The sequence below is a fragment of the Pelophylax lessonae genome (genome assembly GCF_965119305.1).
Source record: "Pelophylax lessonae genome assembly, chromosome: 1".
Taxonomy (NCBI): Eukaryota; Metazoa; Chordata; class Amphibia; order Anura; family Ranidae; genus Pelophylax; species Pelophylax lessonae.
The window spans coordinates 547,619,570-547,643,754 of NC_138768.1; the positions used below are offsets into that span (position 1 = coordinate 547,619,570).

Consider the following 24,185-nt stretch of genomic DNA (forward strand, 5'->3'; position numbering starts at 1 on the left):
ATTGCAGGGGGTATTGGACTAGAAGGACAGCACCCATGGGTGTGACTATGTAGAGTTTAAAAGTCTTATGCCTAGAAACTCCTGTGGAGATGAAGTCAATACCCCCATAAGTGAAGACTGTATGAGTGGGCGGTAACTGTCGGAGGACGTAAGAGAAAAAATATTTTTTAGGTATGCTGTGTGAATGGGAACATATAGTGGGGTTTTCTAAAACTTGATTGCAAAAGTGAAAAAACACTTTAATTCTCGTGCTGCCTCTTCTTTGTCCATATTCAGCTTCTGCTTAACCTTCACCCTTCATGGATGGATATGTGCACTATTACTATTTATGGACTTACAATTTACTGGTATATGGGACTGTTATAATGGGTACGCAACAGCGCAACACACATAGGAGAAATTTAATCAATAAAATGCCAGGGTGAAAGAACATAAATGATAAAATATTACTTCTGAGAAGAAAAGGCATGCAAAGAAATGATCTGCTTCACAATTATTTAAATTGTAACAAAAGAACAATCAGACCACATTCATCCTTTTCTTTCTTTCTTCATGGTCCATGATGAGCTCCTACTCAGTCAATTATAACAGTGAATAAAATCAAGGGGGGAATCCTGCGCTAAATAACAAATAGAGATGACAAACTGATCGTATATAATGACATGAACAGGCTAGCAGCTAGAACACTGGACTTATAGAAATCCCACTCAAATATATATCAAAATAGTGCAGCGCTAGGAACATTGAAATAAATCATACATAAAAAGGCTAAAAACTGTAGTATGGTTAATCACTCAACCAAACCCAAGTGTGCATAGAAACATGAGTCCATTATATTAAAAAAGACAATCAACTTGCAAGGATGGTAGAGAGTCCAATGCAGAGTAGAAATCCCAAGGTGCGGAGAGCAGAGTTGGAAAGACACCCAAATGTGTGAATAAGGTGGCTGCTTACCGCAACTAGTGGGCCTCCAAATTAATGGATAAGCCACTTAGGCGTGAAGTGTTAGCCCTAATGGGATGGACTTTCTCCTCCACTTCAGTGGACCAGGATCAATTCCGTGTGTTCCTATACCCCGCTCAGTCACAAGGCAGATATGACTCCAATATGTATGGCAGTATGCAAGGAATGAAGGAAATCATAGCGTAATCCCGTAATACAATTAAATTGGTTTTATTAAAGTTCTACTTACATTATGGCAGACATGTATGTGCAGACAGTATACAATAGCGGCGTCCCGCTAGGATAAAACACGAGCCGGCGTCTTGGGGGCGTGACAGGCGCGATGTCCGGAACCTCCCGACCGGTTTCGTCAGAGTGACGTCGTCAGGGGCGTGGTGCACCTTGGGATTTCTACTCTGCATTGGACTCTCTACCATCCTTGCAAGTTGATTGTCTTTTTTAATATAATGGACTCATGTTTCTATGCACACTTGGGTTTGGTTGAGTGATTAACCATACTACAGTTTTTAGCCTTTTTATGTATGATTTATTTCAATGTTCCTAGCGCTGCACTATTTTGATATATAATTATAACAGTGGTCCACTCCCTCACCACTACCTATACCCCAAGCTCCATGACCAGCTTGTCCTCTGTTTCCCCACAAGGTCAGTTCTAGTATGATGGCACATTTGTCAAGATAAAATGGGATGTTTGACTTACTATAAAATCCATTTCTCTAATGTTCATTGACGTAGGACACTAGGCAGGAAAAAGCTTGACTATACCTATTGCCAGTCCTAGGGGTATACACCCACTCTCAGCTATAGGGACTCCATTTTGTTACAAGCAGTGTCAGAAGAAAGCTAACTCCACAGAGGGGTGTAATTAACACTACAATGCTCCACCTCAGTATTAATGACATTCAGCAGCGCTAATATATCCCAACATATATTACATTAATCTCTTAATAAAAGCGTGAGAAGAGATCAGTTTGCTGCATAGATCTTAAAATATGCCCACATGATAATATAACTGTAGGTTAGTAAAATCACTTAGTGAGTCCTGTATAACTTAAACGTGGCATGCAAAGTGGCTTGACAAACGATGATACTCCCAGTGCTCAAATCGATTGCTCAAAAATGGACTGACACCTCCTGTGCACACCCCGTAGCAATGGACACTCACCAAATATTACCAGGGAGTAGCACCTTATTTTATCAGCATTATCTCCTCTCTACTCAAGACTCCTCCTCCTCTGCTGATGTCAGCGGCTGGGGTCCCCTGGACCAGAGTATCACTCCAATAGGTAGCAGATGAAAATTCTACCACCACTCAAGCGCAGGGCCACATATCCCAAACATCTCCGATTAGAGGGGAGTAAAACAGAGGGTGCCAATAGTGCAATATCGTTTAAAATGTTTATTAACCACAAGTATTACACACAAGTTCCCCCCTTCAATAATCTGCTTACATTTCCAAATTGCAAAAATAGGCATGCATATGATCAATGTGGATACCGGCACCACGCTTCCACCAGGACCCTTGTTGGGCTCTTTGCTGATAATACTTGTTTGTACATTGGATGTATGTACTATATTAAGGAATCTTTCTTATATAAAGATTGTATTACCTCTACACTGGTGTGCATCTATATACTTACAGGTAATGTTAAATGCTGTTTGCAGCTGTTCCTCTGGTCCCAACTACTTAGATTACTGGTTAATTTCCCAGGAGGAAATTCCCTCTAGGAGGCCCTGTCCTGGGTAGAGGCAATGCCAACTTCATTATCAAACTCACTTGCCCACTTAGCAAAGGTTCTGGTTCCACTACTGACCTACAGGTTTAGCGCAATATCCTGTTTGGGGAGGGCCATTTGTCATAACGAACCTCCCCCTCCCAAAAGAGGGCTACATACATTTGTTGTATCAGTTGGCATATTCCCTCTCCACCACCCCACCTTAACATCCCCTTTTTGTTTCAGATGTATTCTTAGAAGAAAATGTATTCAAAAAATATTTTGCCTGACATTCAAGTAATGTATACCTGTGTGTTAAGAAAAAACACACATTAACAACTTCAAAGAAAACACAAAAAAATTACAAGGACTCTTAACGTACCAAATTTCTCATCTAGGTCTTGAAGCATTGTAATGCCACTGGAACAGAATTCAGGAGTCATGTAAATAACTTTCATTCTGCCCCTAAGAAACACGAAAAGTAAAAAAAAAAAAAAAAATATTAATCTCTTGTAAACTGATTTCACACATTCCTTTTATAAGTATAAAAAATACAGTTAAAGCTAAACCCTGTTGGAAAAAATTGGATTTTTGGATTACCTGTAAAATCCTTTTCTTTGAGTATATCACAGGACACAGGGTATCTTCATATTCATTACAATAAAGTTATGCTGTTACTTTCAGGAGAGTGGCAATAAATAAGACCAGAAATTCCCTCCGATCTATAAGCCTCCCTCTTCCCCCAGCTAGGCAAGACTTCAGTTGTTGTAGCAAGTCATAGATCACAATGGAAGAGGGGTGGGGATCCCTGTGTCCTGCGATGTACTCCAAGAAAAAACAGAATTTTTGTAAAATCTTACTGTAAAATTCCTTTCTCTGAGTCCTCTGACTGTCGCCGCCCACTCATTCAGTCTTCACCAATGGGTATTGACCTCTTATCCATAGGAGCAAGCTAGGCATAAGACTTGTTAAAAACAAAGTAATTTACATAGACACACCTATGAGGGCTGTCCCACTGGTCCAATACCCCCCTGCTATCAGCATTCCCAACTCAGTTTGCTAGCAAGCAGTTAAAGTCCAAAAGAACCCCAATAGAGGGGCAGGGGCGGCGACTTTCAGAGGACTCAGAGAAAGGAATTTTACAGTAAGATTTTACAAAAATTTCGTTTTCTCTTACGTCCTCTGACAGTCGCCGCCCACTCATTCAGTCTTCAACAATGGGATGTCCCAAAGCAATGTAGACATGAGGGGTGGGAAACGTAACCGTCACAAAGGCAACGCAGCACCCAAGTCAGAGAAAGGAACCTTACTCGAACAGAAAGGTAAATCCTCTGGGAAACAAAAAAAGCTCAACTGGAGCAACAACCCAGGAAAGCAAATAAAGAAGAAAACAACCCCAACAGCCAGGGACCCGCAAAAACAGGGTCCACTTAAGGCACTGCTGCACAGCGAACTTTGCAGCCAAAGGAGGCATCAGCTGATGCCAGAACATCAAGTTTGTAAAATTTGGAAAAGGTGTGCACAGACGACCAAGTCGCAGCCTTGCACACCTGGACCACCGAAGCCTGATGCCGGAAGGCCCAGGATGCACTCACCACTCTGGTAGAGTGCGCCTTGACAGGGAAGGGCGGAACCCGGTCCCTAAGCGAATAGGCCTGTACGATCGTCTGTCTGATCCATTTAGAAATGGTTGCCGCAGACGCAGCCATACACTTCCGAGGTCCCTCAGGAAGGACAAAAAGAGAATCCGACTTCCTAAAGGATTCAGTAGACGTCAGGTAAACCCTGATCGCCCGCACAACATCTAAGGAATGTAAAGCAAACTCCCTAGGATGCTTAGGATTCGCACATAGCGAAGGCAAAACAATGTCCTCATTAAGGTGAAAATCAGAAACCACCTTAGGAAGGAAGGACTGGTTAGGTCGCAAGACCACCCTATCACTATGAACCACCAGGTAAGGGGAGCGGCAAGACAGTGCCGCCAACTCCGATACTCTGCGGGCAGAAGTGATCACCACCAGAAAGGCCACCTTTTGCGACAGCAGAGGCAAAGAAATTTCCCTGATGTTTTCAAAGGGAGGATGTTGCAAAAACGGACAGAACCGAGTTCAAGTCCCAAAGAGGTAAAGGCGCCCTCTGAGGAGGGGCCAAATGACGCACACCTTGAACAAAGGTGCGAATCAAAGAGTTAGACGCCAAGGGGCGCTGAAAAAGGACAGCCAGTGCAGATAACTGGCCCTTAATCGTGGTCAACGGAAGGCGCTGGTCCACACCAGTTTGCAGGAAAGCCAACACCCTTGCCACCGAGAAGGAGCGAGGAGGCACGCCCCTGGATTCACACCAGGCAAAATAAGCCTTCCAGGTATGGTAATAGATTTTACCAGACGAGGCCTTCCTAGCCTTGAGTAGGGTAGGAATGACCTCCGATGAGAGACCCCTGTCCCTCAGGACCTGGCTTTCAACAGCCATGCCGTTAAAGCCAGCGACTGTAAAGCAGGATGGAAGATCGGTCCCTGAGACAGAAGATCGTCTCGTAACAGTAGCCGCCATGGAGGTTCGAGGGCCAGTTGGATGATGTCCGCGTACCAAGACCGGCGCGGCCAGTTCGGGGCCACCAGAATCACCAACATCGGATCTGAGACCAACCTGCGAAGGAACCTGGACAACAACTGAATCAGGGGAAAGGCATATATCAGAGGATACTGATGCCAAGGCACCACCAGCGCATCCGAGGCGTCTGCCAGAGGATCGCGCGTTCTTGCCATGAACCTTCCCACCTTGTTTTTTAGCCGGGACGCGAACAGATCCACATCCGGGGATCCCCATCTCGCACACAGCATTTGAAACCCCTCCGGGTGCAGGGACCATTCCCCCTGGTCCAGGGCCTGGCGGCTCAGATAATCGGCCTGCCAATTCTCCACACCCGGAATGTGAACTGCCGAAATCGCCGGGACATGAGTCTCCTGGTGCGCCCTTGGTGATTGATGTAAGCCACCGCAGTGGCATTGTCCGTCTGCACCCGTACCGGGCGGCCCCCAAAGACGATCCGACCAATGGAGCAGGCACAGCCTGATCGCTCTCAATTCTAAGATGTTTATCGGCAGGGAGGATTCCTCCACTGACCAAGTGCCCTGGGCAGACAGGGTGCCCAGAACGCCACCCCAGCCCGACAGGCTGGCATCCGTGGTAATCACCGTCCACAGCAACGGCCGGAAGGACTTCCCCTCCGCTACGGCCGGAGACTTGAGCCACTACAGAAGATCCACTCTGGTTTGGCGACTCAAAGATACCCTCAGGTCCAAGGACTATCCTATCTGGCCAGCATCTCCGCCTGGAGAGACTGCGTGTGAAACTGTGCAAACGGTATCGCCTCGAAGGCTGACACCATCAACCCCAGGGACCACATACAGGTCCTGAGCGACGAGGACTCGTTGGCCCTGACCTCATCCTGCAGGGTCCGGAGCTTGTCCTCCGGCAGAAACACCTTCACTTGGGCGGAGTCCAGGACCATCCCCAAATAGGGAAGACAAACCGAAGGAGACAAAGTCGACTTCTGAACAAACTCCTGGAGCGTCTGAACTGTAGTGGACAGATCGCGCAGCAGGCTCTGACTCGACCTTAACAGGAGATTGTCCAGATATCCCAAGATTGCAATGCCCTGTGCCCGTAACAGGCCCAAAACAGGAGCCAACACTTTGGTAAACACCCTTGGAGCCGAAGCGAGACCGAAAGGTAACTCCACAAACTGATAGTGTTCCTCCGTGATTGCGAATTGGAGGTACCACTGATGACCCTCGAATATGGGGATGTGTAAATACGCATCCTTGAGGTCGATGGAAGCCAGGAAATCTCCCGGGCTCAGGGAGGCTACCACCGAACAGAGTGATTCCATGCGGAATTTCTGAACGCGCACAAAGCGGTTCAGAGCTTTCAAGTCCAGAACTATCACCCCCTGGGCGAGAAGATCCTGAACCGCCCCATGACGATCTTGCAACCGATCTGGGGTCAAATGAAGATTTGAGGGAAAGAACCTGTCCGCTGGTCGCAAAAGGAATTCGATCTTGCAGCCTGATCGAATGATTTCCTGAACCCACCTGTCCGGAATCCGGAGCAGCCAAGGTTCGAGAAAACCGCGCAGATGTTCCCCCCACCCCTGGAACGGGTGAGGACGCCCCTTCAGGTTGAGACGGACTGGGCCGCCATTTCAGCCTGGGCGGCTTTTGACTTGCCCGCCCAAGGCTTCCTCTGGCCACCATGGCCCTTAAAGGGTTTCCCCTTGTCTTGTGCTTTGAAGGCACGAAAGGACCCCTGGTTCGGTTTAAAGGAAGGGCCCCGCTTACTGTGGAAGAACTTACCCTTAGGATTCTGGGGCAGCAGAGTGCTCTTGCCCCCAGTGACTCCTTTAACCAATTCTTCCAAGGATTCCCCAAAAAGACGAATCCCCGCATAAGGGATGTCAGACACCGTCTTCCTGGAAGTCTGGTCAGCCGACCAGCTCTTCAGCCACACCAAGCGACGGTTAAGCACCGCGACACCAGACAGGCGTGCGGCCAAAGGGGCCTCATCCAAAGCCGCGTCGCACAGGTACATAACCGCCTGGCTAATTTGGTCCACCATCTCCAAAGTAGCAGGAGGAGCAGAATCAGCCACAATGGTGCGCCTAAGCACCTTGGTCTAATCTGCCACAGCTTGAGACACCATGACGGAGGCGAAAATAGGTTTCAGCAAGGAACCCGCCACCTTATAGGCGTGGCGGGTGAGAGACTCCAGCCGCCTATCCGTAGGATCCCTGAACACTGGAGAATCCTCCGTGGGAACCAGAGTGGCCCTGTGATCCACCTTAGGGGCCACAGATCAGCGCTAATCCGTAGGAGATGCGAAAGGGTAACGGAGTTGAAACCGTTTAGGTACCACAAAATTGTGCTTCAAATTGCACCATTGTTCATTCACCGTCTCGTGAAACTCAGCGGGACAAGGAAACACCTGTGCCGCTTTTTGGGATCTGCGGGTCCCAAAAGAGGACCGCTTTACCCGGAGGGTTGGGCTCATCCTCCAAATGTGGTGTATCTTTTATATCGGTAATAAGTGCAGACATAGCAGCGCGTTCTCTGGCCGTCCCAGGGGGGGAATCATCCCCCTCCTCGTCCTCCGCCTCACCGTCAGACAGGGAGGAATGAGACCCCTCAAGGGGTACACTATCTACGGCAACCATGTTAGACTCAGAAGAGTGAGAAAACCTAGGCCTTTTTCTAGTATCCCGTTCAGCCATCAAAAGATCCACCTTGGACGCTAAAGTCGCAAGTGCAGCAGTAAGCGCAGATGATTCAGGAGGAGCCTGAGTCATCCACCAAAACTGGGGGAAATTTGCTGTCCTGGGACTCCATAAAAAACTTTTTGGTGCTGGCCCTTTAAAAATCGCAAAACACGGCGATCCCGTCGCAATGCACCGCTATTAGGGACTAGACTGACAAACCCTCAGGCAGGAATAGAACTGATAGCCAGAGATATTCCCCACAAAACAGCAAGAACAGACCCCCACAAGTGTCACCATGCAGGCTGACGATCTCTCTCTGTAAGAAGAAGGAAGTGATGTCACACCGCATAAGGCTGAACAGGACACAGACTAAGGGAAAATGGTTGCCCATAGAAAACAATGGGTGGCTCTGTGAACATGGCCGCCGAACATGTGCACAAAAGAAACACATTGCCACACACAAGATGGCGCCCGAAGGCGCCAAAACACACTACACAGAGAGCTGCAGAAGTGCCCACAGTGAAGCCAAGCATCCGCCCACACATAAAATGGAGGACCTGCGGTTTTTCACCGCTGCGGCTTGCCCATGCATGTTTGCACCCAGCACGGTCACCACAGTGTCACCGAGGGTAGGGACCCCCACAACCCCCCCCCCCCCCCTACATAGCGTCCTAAACGCGGTAGAGCCCCCGCAGGGATCGGGAGTAAGGCGAGCCCCATATACACAGACATGAGGGGATAACACAGACCTAGCAGACTGCCATCCCCAGACAGAGGCCCCATACAGAACGTACTTACCGTACCAGATGTTGTGGGTGCCTCACATCGACGGGAAGCCTCCCACCCCAGACGGTGGGGGTGCCGTCAGCCAAAAATACAGGACTCTAGCAACGCACGGAACCGCGGTTGAGACATCCAAGCGAGGTGGCCACCTCGCGGGCTTTCGTCCTTGAGGACAGGGACAGGTCATTTGCGAGGCCAGGGCATACACATAGCCTGCTATACGCTCGAAGGCGGGCTGGGATTCCATAAGGCCCTCTGTCCTGGGACACCAGGATGACCAGTCCTACTCCCAGCTCTGCAAACGCTGTAGTCTTCCGAAGAACCGTCTAAGCGCAGGAACAAATAAAAAGCTAGTAGTGCAAGAAAAAACCCTTTTCACAAAATAAAAGTAATAAAACACAGAAGAAAGGCTGAGACTGTAGCCCCAGCACAGGGAAGCCCATCTTACTCCTAACTAGGCAGAAGACAAACTGAGTTGGGAATGCTGATAGCAGGGGGGTATTGGACCAGTGGGACAGCCCCCATAGGCGTGTCTATGTAAATTACTTTGTTTTTAACAAGTCTTATGCCTAGCTTGCTCCTATGGATAAGAGGTCAATACCCATTGGTGAAGACTGAATGAGTGGGCGGCGACTGTCAGAGGACGTAAGAGAAATGGGATTTTTGTCTTATCGTAAAATCCTTTTCTCTAATGTTCATTGAGGAACGCAGTCTTCTGCTCTCAATAGAAGTAGGGTTATGATGCCCCCTAAAGGAGTAGGACACTAGGCAGAAAAAGGTTCTGGCCACGCCTATGGACAGTCCCTGCGATATGATGTTAGTTTTGTATCAAAGCAGTGTCAGAGAAAACAATACCAACCCAACTCAATAATAGAGGGGTGGGCACTGCCTCCGTCAATGAACTTCAGAGAAAAGGATTTTACGGTAAGACAAAAATCCCATTTTCTATTTCGTTTGTTGACGGACACAGTCTTCTGTTCTCAATAGCAGTAGGGATGTCCCAAAGCAGTGCCATAAAACATGGGGGGGGGGGAGGGACAGCAGAAAATAATTCCCCAAGGCTGAACCACAGCAAACCAGGCAACATAGGACTCATCAGAACAACAAGATGAGACCCACCTGAAAAACACATTAAACACCCTCAAGGGAGACTAAAAAAAACCTTAAAACGGCGGTCTGCAAAACTTTGCGGCCAAAGGAAGCATGTGCAGATGCCAGCACATCCATCTTATAAAACTTCATTAATGTATGAACAGATGAGGAGGAAGCTGCCTCGCAAGCCTGAACCACAGATGCCTGATAGTGAAAAGCCCAGGAAGTAGAGTGTGCCTTAACAGGGAAAGGAGGAACCTGACCCTTAATTTAATAAGCCTGCACAGCCGTCTGTTTAATCCATCTGGAAATAGTCGCAACAGACGCAGGCAGCCCTTTGTTTAGCCCATCCGTTAGGACAAAGAGCGAATATGACTTTAGAAAAGACTCGAAAAGTAGTTGCCAAGTACACCCTGATTGTCCGAATCACATCCATGGTATGCAATGAAAATATCTTAGGATGTTTAGGCTTAGGACACAAGGAGAGTAACACAATGTCCTCATTTAAATGGAAACTACCTTAGGAAGGAAGGACGGACGGATCTGGATGAAGTACCACTTTATCCCTGTGAACCACCAGATAGGGAGAATGACAGGACAACGCTGCCAGTTCTGACACCCTGCGCACAAAAGTAATAGCCACCAAGAAGGCCACCTTCTGAGAAAGTGAGCAGGGGAATCTCTCAAATATTTTCAAAAGGAGGTTTCTGGAGAACCGACAGCACCAAATTAGGATCCCTAAGGTGGCAATGGAGGTTGCACCCGAGGAGCCAAATGTCACACCCCCTGGATAAAACCAAGTACCAGGGAATGGGTGGCTTATGGCCTTTGGGGAAAAAATGCCAAGTCCGAAATCTGACCCTTGATAGTACTCAAGGGCATATTTTGATCAACCCCCCATTGAAGGAAAGCCAAGATCCGAGCCACCGAGTAAGAGCGAGAGGGAACCCTAGAAGACTCACACCACGCAATATATGACTTCCAAGTGTGATGATAGATCTTTCTAGAAGTTGCTTTTCTCACTTTAAGCAGAGTGGGAATCACAGAAGCAGACAACCCCCTGTCCTTCAGCACCTGGATTTCAACAGCCAAGCCATCAAAGGCAGCGACCGTGGAAGATTGGTCCTTGAGACAGCAGATCCTCCCTGAGAGGAAGTCTCCAAGGAACGTCTGCCACTAGCCTGACCAGGTTGGAATACCAAGCTCGGCGATGCCATTCCGGAGCCACAAGGATGACCGGAATCTGTTCCGCCTCGATCCTGCGAAGAAGGAGAAGAATCCTGCAAAGAAGATTCGGCAGCAACTTGAGCGAAGGAAAAGCAAACATCAGCCGATACTGATCCCACAGAGCCACCAGCGCATCTTTGGCGTCTGCCAGAGGGTCCCGAGAGGGGGCCACTAACCTCTGCACTTTCCTGTTGCTCTGAGACACCAACAGATCTATGTCTGGAGTGCCCCAAAGAAGAAACAGCTGCTGGAACACCACCGGATGGAGAGACCATTCCCCTGGAGCTAAGGTCTGCCGACTGAGGTAATCCGCCTGCCAATTTTTCACTCCCGGAATGTGAACGGCGGAGAGAGCGGGAACAAGGCGTTCCGACCCACCGAAGGATGCCTGCCACCTCCAAGGCCACAAGGACACGTCTGGAGCCCCCTTGGTGATTGACATAAGTCACAGCCGTGGCACTGTCCGATTGAATGCGCACTGGACAGCCCTAAAGGTGCTCCGTCCAATGCATTAGCCAAAGCCTGATCGCTCTCAGCTCCAGGAACATTGATTGGTAACCTGGATTCCTCCAGAGAACAGACCCCTTGAGCAGAAAGCTTGTCGAGAACACCTGCCCACCCGGACAGACTGGCATCCGTGGTGATTACTGTCCAATATATGGGGAGGAAGGATTTTCCTTGTTTGAGCGTCGGGGACCAAAGCCACCATAAAAGGGACCCCCTGGTCATCTGGCTCAACTGGATCAGATTGTCCAGAGAACTTGGATCTTTGTTCCATTTGAGAAGAATTTCCTTCTGGAGTATTCTCATGTGAAAATGAGCGTAGGGTACTGCCTCGAAGGACGACGACATCAGTCCCAAAACTCTCATACAAGTCCGAAGGGACAACCATTTGCTGGACAGCAATAGCTGAATCGCAGACTGTAGTTTTTCCAGACGAAGAAACACTCTGGCTGAGGACGAGTCCAAAGTCAGTCCCAGATAGTCCAGCCTCATGGAAAGAACCAGGGACAACTTCTGGAGATTCACAATCCACAATCCTCCAGAGTTCTCATGGTGATCTCTGAGTTTGTCACCAGTGCGGTGGGAGACTCCGCACGGAGAAGCAGATCGTCCAGGTAACCCAGGACCGATATCCCCTGCTGGCGTAATAAAGCCAGGACCAGAGCCACCACCTTTGTGAAGACCCAAGAAGCAGAGGCGAGACCAAAGGGTAACGCCACAAGCTGATAGTAAATCCTCTCCCACGGCAAAACACAGAAACCGTTGATGTTGATGATATTGGGATGTGTAGGTAGGCATCTTTGATGTCTATGGAGGCCAGGAAATCCTCCTGGTGTAGGGAGGCCACCAATGGATTCCATCTTGAATTTCTGAACTCGCACAAAGCAATTTGGAGCCTTCAGGTCCAGAATTGGACACACCTTGCCCTCCTTCCTGGGGACCGTAAATAAGTTGGAGTAAAAGCTCTGAAAACGTTCAGAGAATGGAACCGGAATGATTACTCCTTGTTATACCAGGTCCTGTACCACCCCAAAGAGAGCCTGTAAGCGATCCCCCCGCCGCCCCTCCCCCCCATCTGCCTACGCCCGGTCCTAGCCCCCAGGAGTAGCTCCAATCACCCCAAAGCCCCAGTGGTGAGTGGGGGGGGGGGAGGTGGGACAGGTCAGGGGGGGTGTGTGACAGGACAGAGGGGAACCCGGGAACATGAGGGTCCGACTGTCCCAAGGAGGGGCCCGCGTCCACCCCAAAACCTGCCGGGGGAGAGTGGGGAAACTGTTTACTCACCATACCAGAAACAAGCAGGCGCCATCTCCTGACAGAACCCCTTGCCGCTGAAGTGGGGGGGCTGTTGGCCAATAGGAATGCTGCGACTCAGGCCTAGACCCAGTCGTATGCGAACTGGGGAGACGTTTAACTAGCAGGGCCAGTCCAAAACTGGTGGGACTATGTCGCTGGCCAGCTGGGGTGACCACTGGATCTATATATCCAGTCAGTCACCCAGATCCGGCATTGTTGCTTGTAGATCCAACAGGAAAAAAATCAGGTGAAAAAACCTAACTAGAAAAAAGAAAACCAGAGATCCCAGCAAAGAACTAGGTCCTTACTCCTGACTAGGCAGATTAAAACTGACATCCTATAGCAGGGAGAGAGAGTATACTCCCTGGGACTACTCATAGGCGTAGTCAGAACTTTTTTCTGCCTAATGTCCTACTCCTGTAGGGGGCAGCATAACCCTACTGCTATTGAGAACAGAAGACTGCGTCTGCCAATGAATGATAGAGAAAAGTTTTTACACATACTTTTTTTCAACTGTCACTTTGACAATTTTTTGCCAACTGTCACATTCTGACAACATTTTTTTCATCCCATTTCCCTTATTATACATCCCAAGACACAGGGTATCAATATATTCTTTATGATACAGGTGTCCCAAAGCACTGAAAGTAAAAGGGAGAGAAACACAGCAACAAGCCAACAGGCACAATATAATGAAACCAGAACAGTTTAAAACCTTGTGCAGCAGCCTACAAAGCTTGCCAAACAAAGAATGGTCCTTAGTGGCTTGAACGTTCACTTGGTAAAACTTTATTATTATACTTCAAAGACCAGACAGCAGCTTTATAAACTTGAGCTACTGAAGCCTGGTGACAAAAAAGCCCAGGAAGCACCAACACTCCTGGTAGAATGAGCGGTCACTGAGAATGGAAGAACTTTGTCATACAGACCATAAGCTTGAGAAAACAACTGACGGATCCAAGAAAGGGTAGATTTGGAAATTGCTGACCCTTCCTCGGCCTACAAGAAGCACAAAGAAGGAATCAGCATGAACTATATCCAAAGGTTTAAAAAAAACCTTGTCCCCCATTGAAGCTTTGGACAGAAGTACGGAAACACAATGACCTGGTTGAGATGCAAAGAAGAAACCCCCTTAGGTAAAAAGCACAGTTGGGGCTGTAGAACAACCTTCCTTACAACAACAGTTCCTTACAGGTAACAGCAGCCATTTCTAAAAATCTCCCAGCTTAAATAATGGCAAATAGAAAAATAACTTTCCCTGTCAGAAGGACTAAAGCAATATCCCATATGGGTTCAAAAGGAGATATCTGTAATACAGAAATAACCAAGTTATTTGCCAGTCCTGGGGCCTTTACTAGTGAAGCAATACACATGATGCCTTGCCCAAAGGCATGCATCATGGAATGTACAGCGATTGGTCTCTGAAAAAAGCCCACCAAGAGTGAAATCTGACCCTTCATTGTACTCAAGGCAAATCTTCTATCAACTCCAGATGAGAAATGTTAGCATATGGTTCACAGCACACTTGCGAGGATGAAATACCCTAGCCTCACCCCAAGTAAAATAAGATTTCCAAGATCTGTGATAAATCTTCCTCAAAGTCACCTCCCTAGATTTCAGCAGGGTAGGAATTACCAATATGAGAGACTCCCCTGTCCCTCAGGACCCTGGCTTTAACAGCCATGTAGTTAACAACAGCAACTGTAAATAAGGATGGAGGTTTGGACCTTGAGACAGGAGGATCGCCAGATTTCCTTCTTCCTTTAATCCTGAGAAGACGACGAGACAGAAGCTGTAACAGCAGGAAGGCATCAATTAGGGAGAACTGGTCCCACAATGTCATCCATCACAAACACTAAAGAATCCCTGGTCCTGGAAACAAACCTGTCCCGCTTTGCCTTGAACCTGGACATCAGAAAATCCACATCTGGAATTTCCCACCTTCGACAGAGTTCCTCTAACACCTTTAGATGAAGAGCCCACACCCCTGGAAACAGTTGCTGACAGCTGAGAAAGTCTGCCTTTCAATTTTCCATGCCTAGAATGTGTATGGCAGACAGTGCAGGAACATCAAGTCTCACCCAAGACAGAAGGAGATCCTCTTTCTCCTGAGTAGCTCAACTGCTGGTGCCTCCTTGATGATTTACGTATGCCATCACTGTGACGTTAGGTGAGTGAACTCTTACAGGGAGGCCTTCAGCTGCAATGAGCAATTTAACAGAGCAGGTGAATCCAGAACTCCACCCCAGCCCACCAGACTGGGGTCAGTCACCGCAAAATCCAGGACAGAGGGGAAAATGATTTCCCAAGTTCCAGCATGCATGAGGCGATCCACCAATACAGAGATGGTGCAGGGGGTTCGAATGACTGCGTCGTCCTCTTCCATGCTGGCAAGCCATTCTGTTGGTAGGGGCCTGGAGGAAAACTGGGCAAATGATAGTGTCTCAAAGGAGGCTACCACTTTTCCAGAACCCTCATGCAAAAGCAAATTAAAAGATTTTTACTAGTGAAAAAAACTACCTGAGCAACCAATACTAAAAAAAAAAAAAAAAAAGAAGAAAAAAAACCTGTATAGCTTGCCAGACCTAAAAAAGTGTTTCACACTCCTATCATGAAAAATGGCAAAATGAAAAAGGGCAGTGCTATTTCAACATAGCTTAATAAATACTGTGATAATAACTATTTAAATTAGATATAATCCGAACGCAAAGGTCCCGTCCCACAGGGTCCAGGGGCAACTGCCAACATTACAGGCTGTCCAAAGCGTGTTCAGTGAGGGATTGGGGTAGCAATCCTGGAAGTATAAAAAGCCCAAGGGCAATAGATCTGGAAAAAGCCCTTCTCCTAATCCGAGATGGAACTGTTAAGAGGCTAGATATTTTTGTACAGAGCCTGCACAGACATAACCATCACATAAGACACTAGCAAAAAAAAAAAATGAAACCTTGCCTAGCTGGGAGGGATGTCTAGGAGGAGGGTTTCCTGTATTTTTTTTTTCAATATCCAATAACCTGCAGGTGACAGCATAACCCTACCGTAATGCAAATGAACATAGATACCATAAGTCCTGGAACGTACGATAACGAAAATGTTTTCCCCATGCAGTGTGTCCTGTTCCCATTGCAAAGGTTTGATGTTTTACTTATAGCAGGGGTTCTTTACCTGGCGTTCATGGATCCCTAAGTGGTCCATGAATGGGTTTCAGGGGTTCCGTGAGGGTCAAATAAAACACATTTACATTCACTATATAGTCCTCCCCCTTGTCACATAAATGGTTTCCCTTAAGAGAAATTAAAGAAAACGCACTTTGCCACTGCTTATAGTGCCGACTATTAAGCGTCTTGACTCGTTGTTGGCCTGTGTTTATCATTTAAAGCAGTGGTAAACTGCTGAAAAAAATACATAAAAAAAAAAACTGCAAGACAATAGCATATTGTGCTAGTATGCATCGCATACTAGCACATTATGAAATACTTCCCTTAGAATGAAGCCCCTGCAGCTGCGCCCAGTCACCGCTGAGGAAGCTGACATGTTCCCTCAGTGTCTCTTCTGGGTTCCCGGGCTCCATCGCTGTGAATGGCCAGAGCCGCAATGACATCAATCCCGCACATGCGCATGGGAGCCCTCCGTTCCGGCAAGGAGCTCCAAAGTTCTGATATGATACACCAGACCTTCAGAGTGCAGGCGCCGCTGATGTCAGCATCTGCATACAGGGTGAATTGCTCCTAAATTGTGTAGGTTAAGGAGATATATTTATTTTACCTGCAGGTAAGCCTTTTTATAGGCATACCTGTAAGTACAAATCACCAAGCGGGGTATACAACCACTTTAAATTTGCATCATCATTCTCTGCACAACTGCTATATCGTGCCACTCCATAACAGCAAGTGCTAATCCTAATTTTCTAGTAGTAGCAGTGGATTTGAGCAGAATTAAATATGTACTGATTAATTTGCACAAGATGATTGTATTTTATTTGGTCATTACCTTTTGCATGGAAAAAAGTGCGTTTTTTGTTAAAATGTTTATTTTTTTCAACCTGTGTATGCCATATAGTATGAGGCAATTACATTTCAATAAAAAAGTACACATTTATTGCTTGCAAGGTTGTGTTTATGTGAAATTAATTTCTGGGGAGGGGGGTCCATGGCTTTTTTTTTAATCATATTTGTAAAGAGGTCCGTGACTCAAAAACGGTTAAGAACAACTGACCTAGAGGATCATGAATAAGGTGATATACTTACCCATTTCTGCACTCCTGCAGGTTTCCCTCCTCTGTGCTCAACTAGTCACCACTCCATACAATGCAATCCAGTGGAGGAGATCGTTGGCTTTCAGAGTTCAGCTTTTTTATGTTATATGGAATATATATATTATATATACATACATATATATATTTTTTACTTTTTTTTCTCTTGTAGTAAATTAAATAATAAAATTGGAAAACTATAGACAACAAGAATTATCTTATTGTTCCATAACAAGGGTCATCAACCATATTGAAAAACTGAAGTACTCACGCCTTCACATCTTGCATGACGTTTTTGGACTGCGCAGATCCAAGAAAACAAGCAGGGATGTTTGACATTCTAATATTAAAGAGAAACACAATAAAATAAGTGTGGGTAAGAGGAATGTGTTAAAATTTAAAGATGAACTTTTGCCAAAATGATCGCTTATGTTTTGGATTGCGTCAGAAAGTGTTTTTATTGACAGCTGTAACCCTGTTTTGGGGACTTTGCATTACCTTCCAGTATAGTGGACAAGAAAAAAACGTGAAGAAAAGTTTCCCCAATGGGACCATCTCAATTTTTGTAAATGAAAAACCTTCTACTCTTCATCCAAAACTGAACAAAAAGGAGCATTAATCATGAAAACATTTCAGAATATGTGGATATCTTATATTTCAGACAGCTAAAAACATAAAATAGTTCCACAAAGTTGAAATAAATAAATCTCAAACAGTGCAGAAAGATAAATGTAAAAAAGAAAAAGTTATTATAAAGCAGCAGTAGTGGTGGTAAAAAGGAGACCTCCTCAGGGGCATGTATATATCTGTAAATTATTTTTTCAATACTCTGGGGTCCCTAAAACACCAGGTCCTGTGGTATGCAAATGCAAACTTAGCTTTCCAAAGTTAGCAGTTAAGTGGGGTAAACACTAGTAGAAAATCTGCCGAATATTCCCGTCCCAGGTAAAATTGTACGATTTTCGGCTAGTGTGTACACAACTTTCAGCAGCCGATGCCGACATTTTCAACGAAAAAAAACAGAGGGACAAACACCAAAATTTTTATCGTCTGTCCCCAGACGACCAATTTTCTTTTAATGTGTATGCATTACGTCTGCGAAAAATCGGATACGAAAGACCGTGCATGATTTGAAGTTGCTGACGACCCGGGAATGTCTAGGAACAAATGTTCCAGAAAATAAAAAATCGGACGAGAAATTTTGTGAACATTTATGCACGGTCAACTAAAAACGGTTATGAACGCTGAGCAAGAGAGAAAAATCGGAGGATATTTCGTCCGATTTCCGTCAAGTGTGTAAGGGCCTTTAGTCTCACCCCCCCTGCCGGTTACCAGGCCTACCAATTATCCTTAAAGGTCAAAAGCTAGGCGTGGGTGGAGAAAGTGAAATAGGATAGTCATCAATATGAGGCAGTATTCTCCAAGCATTCTGATTTTAGGGGAAAATAGGATGCTCAAAAAGACATTCACACTTAGGTTGGCCATAGACAGTTCAAATCATGTATGGGCAGGCTAAATGTACCAAGATGATCGACTTGGGTACAACCAGACTGCCAGATTTACTTGCAATTATCGCTAGTGGCTGCTATAGCTGCTTGCAATAATCACAATCTTCTTCCGGCGGTGACAGCTTCAAACAACTCAACCCCCCCCCCCGCCGCAGGGAGAAGACCAGGTCTTGGTAGGAGGGATTCCCTAGTCAACACTGTCTGTGTTGATAGGGGAATCGTGCAAATTTCTTTGCTGCAACTACAAATTTGTGCCGTCTATGGCTGGCCTTAAAAGTCATAGTTCACCTTTACCAAAAAAAAAAAAACACCTATGCAGATAAGGGACATCTGTAGATAAAATCAAGCCATGTTGTTTTGATCAAAGTTGAATTATGTCGTTGCTATAGGTGTAGGCCACCTACATACCTAATGAATCCTGACTGAAATACTTCTAGGCCGTTGCAAAGAGAAGCCTGGCATTATTGCTCTCCTGCATCATCACAGGAAATATTGCTTTCTCGGATTTAAACCCCTTTCCATGCTCTCTCTTCCCTGATGCAGTAGCTCTGAGCTCACTCCTGTGATGGTGAAGGTGAGAAGTAACACTAGGCGTAGATCAGCAACATCCTAGAACTTTTCAAGTCCGGCTTTATCAAGTATGAAAAAGTCTTACATCTATAGCACGGCCATTATTCAACTTTGGTCAAAACTATATGGCTTGTTTTTATCTACAGATGTCCCTTATCTGCATAGGTAGTTTATTTTTATTTTATTTTTTTTTTGGTGAAAGTGAACTAACCGTTTAAGGGTGTCAGCTTTTTAAAATAATTACTGGTTATTGTTGTTTTATGGTATATTGATGGAAAGGTTTGCCAAAAATCTCATTCCACCCACAACTGAAAATTCAGTATTGGGTGGATGTTATAAACTTAAAACGCTGAATGCCTTTACAGCAGTCATCTTGCCGCAGTTCTTTATCAGAACAGAAAAACCTTGTATTTGTAAGCAAGCAAAATATTCAGGTCCTCAGGCAAATTCTTCATAAGACCACATAGGCAATATAACATATAGGCCTGGTTACTTTTCCGACAAATGTAGCTGAACAACACAAATATGTTTGCATTATGTTTTGACAGAATGCGATTAACAAGATAAATCAAGAAATTCTCAAAGGAACAAAGCAAACAGAAGTCTACACAAAATAGAAGAGCAGCACTTACTCTAGCTGCAATACTTGGTCTTCCATGAGTGAAATCAGGGGACAGACGACAATCCCAATACCAGAAGTGTAAACTGGTGCAAACTGATAGCATAAACTCTTTCCATAACCTAATACAAAATAAAAAAAATGAATAGAGCCACTTATACAAACCGAATCACCATTTTTTAAAGTTGGCCTAAACTATACCCCCGCTGTGAGATCTAAGGCACTGCTTTCTCTGACTGCTATTCTTAGGTGATTTGGAGTAAGATTTGATGATGTCACTACTGTGCTGCTAACTGTCCTCCCTGCTTGACACTTTGACACGAGGAAGTAAAACTCTGCTCCTAAAAATATGGTCCCCTCACAAAAAAAATGCAGTGCAGAACAAGGCATGGTAAGTCAATAATTTGGAAAAGATCAAATGTAGGGAGACCACAAGTATTAAAGGAAAACAGGTGTATAGGTTCTATAACCTTACAACATAAAAGCTCCGCCTATTACTCAGACCTTGAGGCTGCTGACATCTCTAAAGAAAAGAAAGGGATGGTCGGCACTAAGGATAACATCCAAAATAGTATTCTTTATTAGTCTTTAGTCATGGCTTTACAGCTTTGTGCATGTTTGTCCAAGAAATACCATTGTGGTTGTAATCCAGACCATCCCTTTCCTTACTCTGACCACAGGCATTACTGGTCACAAGATCTTAGCCCTCTGCCTGACATTTTGGGCATTAACCTAGGTATTATTTGATAAACTCTACTTGGGTATTTGGTAACTCTCTGAACTGTGCTGCACTAGCTGCCTGATCACAAATACATTGGGGCTGATTTGCCAAAACTGGAGAGTGCAAAATCTGGTGCAGCTCTGCACAAAAAACCAATCAGCTTCCAGTTTTTTTTTTGTTAAAGCTTAATTGAACAAGCTGAAGCTAAAAGCCGATTGGTTTCTATACAGGGCTGCACCAGATTTTGCACTCTCCAGTTTTAGTAAACCAACCCCGTTGTAACTTGCCTGCTATCATGACAGTCCAGATATTAAGACAAATATTTCCTGCACAAGGATTCGTGTTTTACTCAGTCAGCACGAATCTTGTTGCAAATTATGCAGCACAGAGGGTGCAGCCAAAATCTAGCAAACTAAAGCTGAACATAGTTAAAGATTCAGCCTATAGGCTAAATAAACAGATTCCTCCAATCCCATTACACTGCATGGATGGACAAATAACTCACTGCATCAACTGTATTTTGACAGCTGGCTGTAGGCAAATTGTGCCTACAGCCAAATGTATGCAGGTGCTGTTCAGCATACAATTTTCTACCTGCTTCCTTTGATTTTTCAATTGAGGTATGTCAGGCAGGAGACGGCAGACAGAGCCACCGACTGAGCAAATTTTGTATAATTCATCAGGAATGGGCTAAAATTGGCATAGGGTATGGGCAACTTTAGTTAGAATTGTAGAACTACCAGATTTAAAAATACAACACAAACCTGAACTTACAAACATATAATATGGGTGGAAACGGTCTCTAATGTATGACAGGCTGTGCATTAAACAGGGTTTTCGCTTATGGAGTTCATTAGCGTAAACCTGCTAATAACATTCTACCTCACTTCCTATAGTAGCCCTGACAGCAACAGAGCATGATCATATTGTGTTACATAACTTCACTCACACCAGATGACAGATATGAACTGAAGGAACAATGCACAGTTGTTCAAAAGAAATTAGGTGAAAGTGAATACAATCTTAAAACAATTTAGAATAACTCTGTAGATTTAGGGAGAACCTGTAATGTAGATCTACAGTAAAATCTGCCATTGCTAACCATTCTTCAAAATGACAGTTTCTTGACTGTCAAGCAGATCCAACGGCGTTAGTACTTATTAAATAATTAAATCAGGAGTTCGGACTTCTCGCTTTGCCGATCTGCATGTTTATTCTGGGTCAGTAATTTAGAAAGTACTGAAGCCAGAAGTAGGCAGATAACTAACATTTCTACAGGGGGTCAGCAATAACATCCTCCACATTTCTCTCAACAGATTTATTTTAATTGGAATTGGAAGTGTTAACCGATTTTCACTGAAATTAAAGATTCTCTTTATCAAGTAAGTAAATCATTTGTGCAGTACTACAAATGCAAAAACAATACAAAATATGTGTGTGTGTATAAATACAGACGGGCTGAAACTTCCTTACTTTTCCTCATCCCATGTCCCTCCTGTTCTTCATTCCATGTGTAACCCCTGATTTTTCACATTCCCTCCCCCTCCCGGTCATAAAAGACGGAGGAGACAGAATGTGAGCAATGCAGCAGCCAAAAGCCTGATTCTCTCCACACTACTGTGATGCAGAGGTTGACTACAGAGACCATTTATAGAAATCACTGTCTTGCGCGGTTATTGCTTCAGTGCAGCACTGCATTATAATTCATTTACCTGTTGCCATGACAACAAGGTTGTCTCTTCTTTCTTTTAAAACTGAATGAATGACTTTCCACTGAACTCTGAATTAAAGAAGAAATGTTATTGTTAGGATTGCAAAAATAATATGTGAAATAGAAGATTTAATGAAATAGTAAACCTAGTAATTAAATAAAGCAGCTGAAGGCAACATTTGTTAGTAACTGAGCTACTAGTGCTATGCAGGAAACCCTGCTGAAGTCACAGGATCCACTCAGTTTATCTTAAAGGGAATCTGTGAGGATAAAAAGGTATGGTCATCGCTGACTTGCTTTAAAAGATGCAGCATCTTGCACAGTTGTCCTGTACTCAACATCAGCACCTAGTAGCTTACCTGGATGTGTGGTCCATATGATGCGTTTAAATAAATAACAGGTATATATAAAGTTATATAAACACTGAAAGTAAAGTGCTGATTCATTTGATTTGCTTACTTAAAGCGGAGTTCCACCCAAAAGTGGAACTTCCGCTTTAGGGAGTCCTGACCCCCCGACATGCCACATTTGGCATGTCATTTTTTGGGGGGGGGGAGCGGGTACCTAGTTTTGACAGGTACCCGCTCCCACTTCCGCTCGGAGCGCCGCGGCGCCCTGAGCGGAAGTTCTCCTCTCCCCCTCCCTCCCTGCAATCTTCTGGGACACGTCAGAGGTCCCAGAAGATTGCCGGCCAATCACGGCGCGCAGCGCGACTCGCGCATGCGCAGTGGGTACCCGGCTGTGAAGCCGCAAACTGTAACAGCCGGGTGCCCACAGCAGTGATGCCGGCGCCGAGGGAGAGGATCGAGGCTTCCGGCGGCCGCATCGCTGGACCGTTGGACAGGTGAGTAAATGGCTGGAACTCCGCTTTAAAATGTGACAAAACAGTATCAACAACCTATGATCAGTTTCATGTTGGTTGGATTTCACAAAAAAAAATGTTTTAAGCTTTAGTCACCTAACTAGCTTATTTTTGTGAAAAAAACTGCAATTTTATTACAAAGTCAAACTAAAAAGTAATATCTATAGTAAGATACATAAAAAGTCTGGTTACTTAAATAGATTGGAAGTCAAAGAAACATTTTTTTTTACATGTGTAGCAATCCTTACCTCTGATCAATAAGTCTAAGGCTCGGTTCACACTGCCTCAACTTGGGATCCGACTTGTGAGAACCCAAGTTGTGTGACATGTGAAATCCCAAAATTGGATTTTTGTAAGAACTTACCGGAAAATCCTTTTCTCTGAGTCCTTTGACAGACGCAGCTCTCTATGCTTCTTCACTAATGGGTTATGCGCCATCTACAGGAGTAGACAAGGCAGTGAAAAGTTTTCACTCGACACGCCTATAGGGGCTGTCCGACATAACCCCAGACACACTGTGCTCCAAAATCAGTTTCATAGCAACCAGTGAAAGAGGACACAATCAAACCCCCAAAATAGAGGGGTGGGAGCTGCGTCTGTCAGAGGACTCAGAGAAAAGGATTTTACGGTAAGTTCTTACAAAAATCCAATTTTCTCTTACGTCCTTTGACAGACACAGCTCGCTATGCTTCTTCACTAAAAGGGACGTCCCAAAGCAGTGTAGGCATGAGGAGCGGGACGAACGCAACCAAACGTTAATGTATATCCAAGGCTAAACGTAGCCAAACTGGTTGACAACAAAGCTCAACTAAAAACAACAAGAGCTTACCCCAGAACAAAATTTTACCCCCTAAAGAGAGAAAAACCAAGTCTCCTTAGCAAACAGCAGCCTGCAAAACTTTGCGGCCAAAGGAATGCCATCAGCTCAATCTTGTAGAATTTAGTAAAAGTGTGTACAGACGACCAAGTTGCCGCTTTACACACCTGAACCACAGAAGCCTGATGCCGAAAAGCCCAAGAGGCAATCAGCGCTCTAGTAGAATTCCATCCTCACAGGGAAAGGAGGAACCTGACCCTTCAATGAATAGGCCTGAACAACAGTCTGTCTGAT

General features: G+C 45.3%; 1 protein-coding gene across 1 annotated transcript in view; it reads right to left on the reverse strand.

The window, feature by feature from the left end:
- The window catches only part of WRN (WRN RecQ like helicase), a 248,339-nt gene that overhangs the window by 134,296 nt on the left and 89,858 nt on the right, over positions 1–24,185 (reverse strand). The window contains exons 12-15 of the mRNA XM_082247844.1: positions 22,214–22,281; positions 19,794–19,902; positions 17,355–17,423; positions 3,061–3,143 (exon numbers count right to left, since the gene is read on the reverse strand). Of these exons, the coding sequence (XP_082103970.1) occupies positions 3,061–3,143; positions 17,355–17,423; positions 19,794–19,902; positions 22,214–22,281 (329 nt within the window). The remainder of the gene's footprint in view (positions 1–3,060; positions 3,144–17,354; positions 17,424–19,793; positions 19,903–22,213; positions 22,282–24,185) is intronic.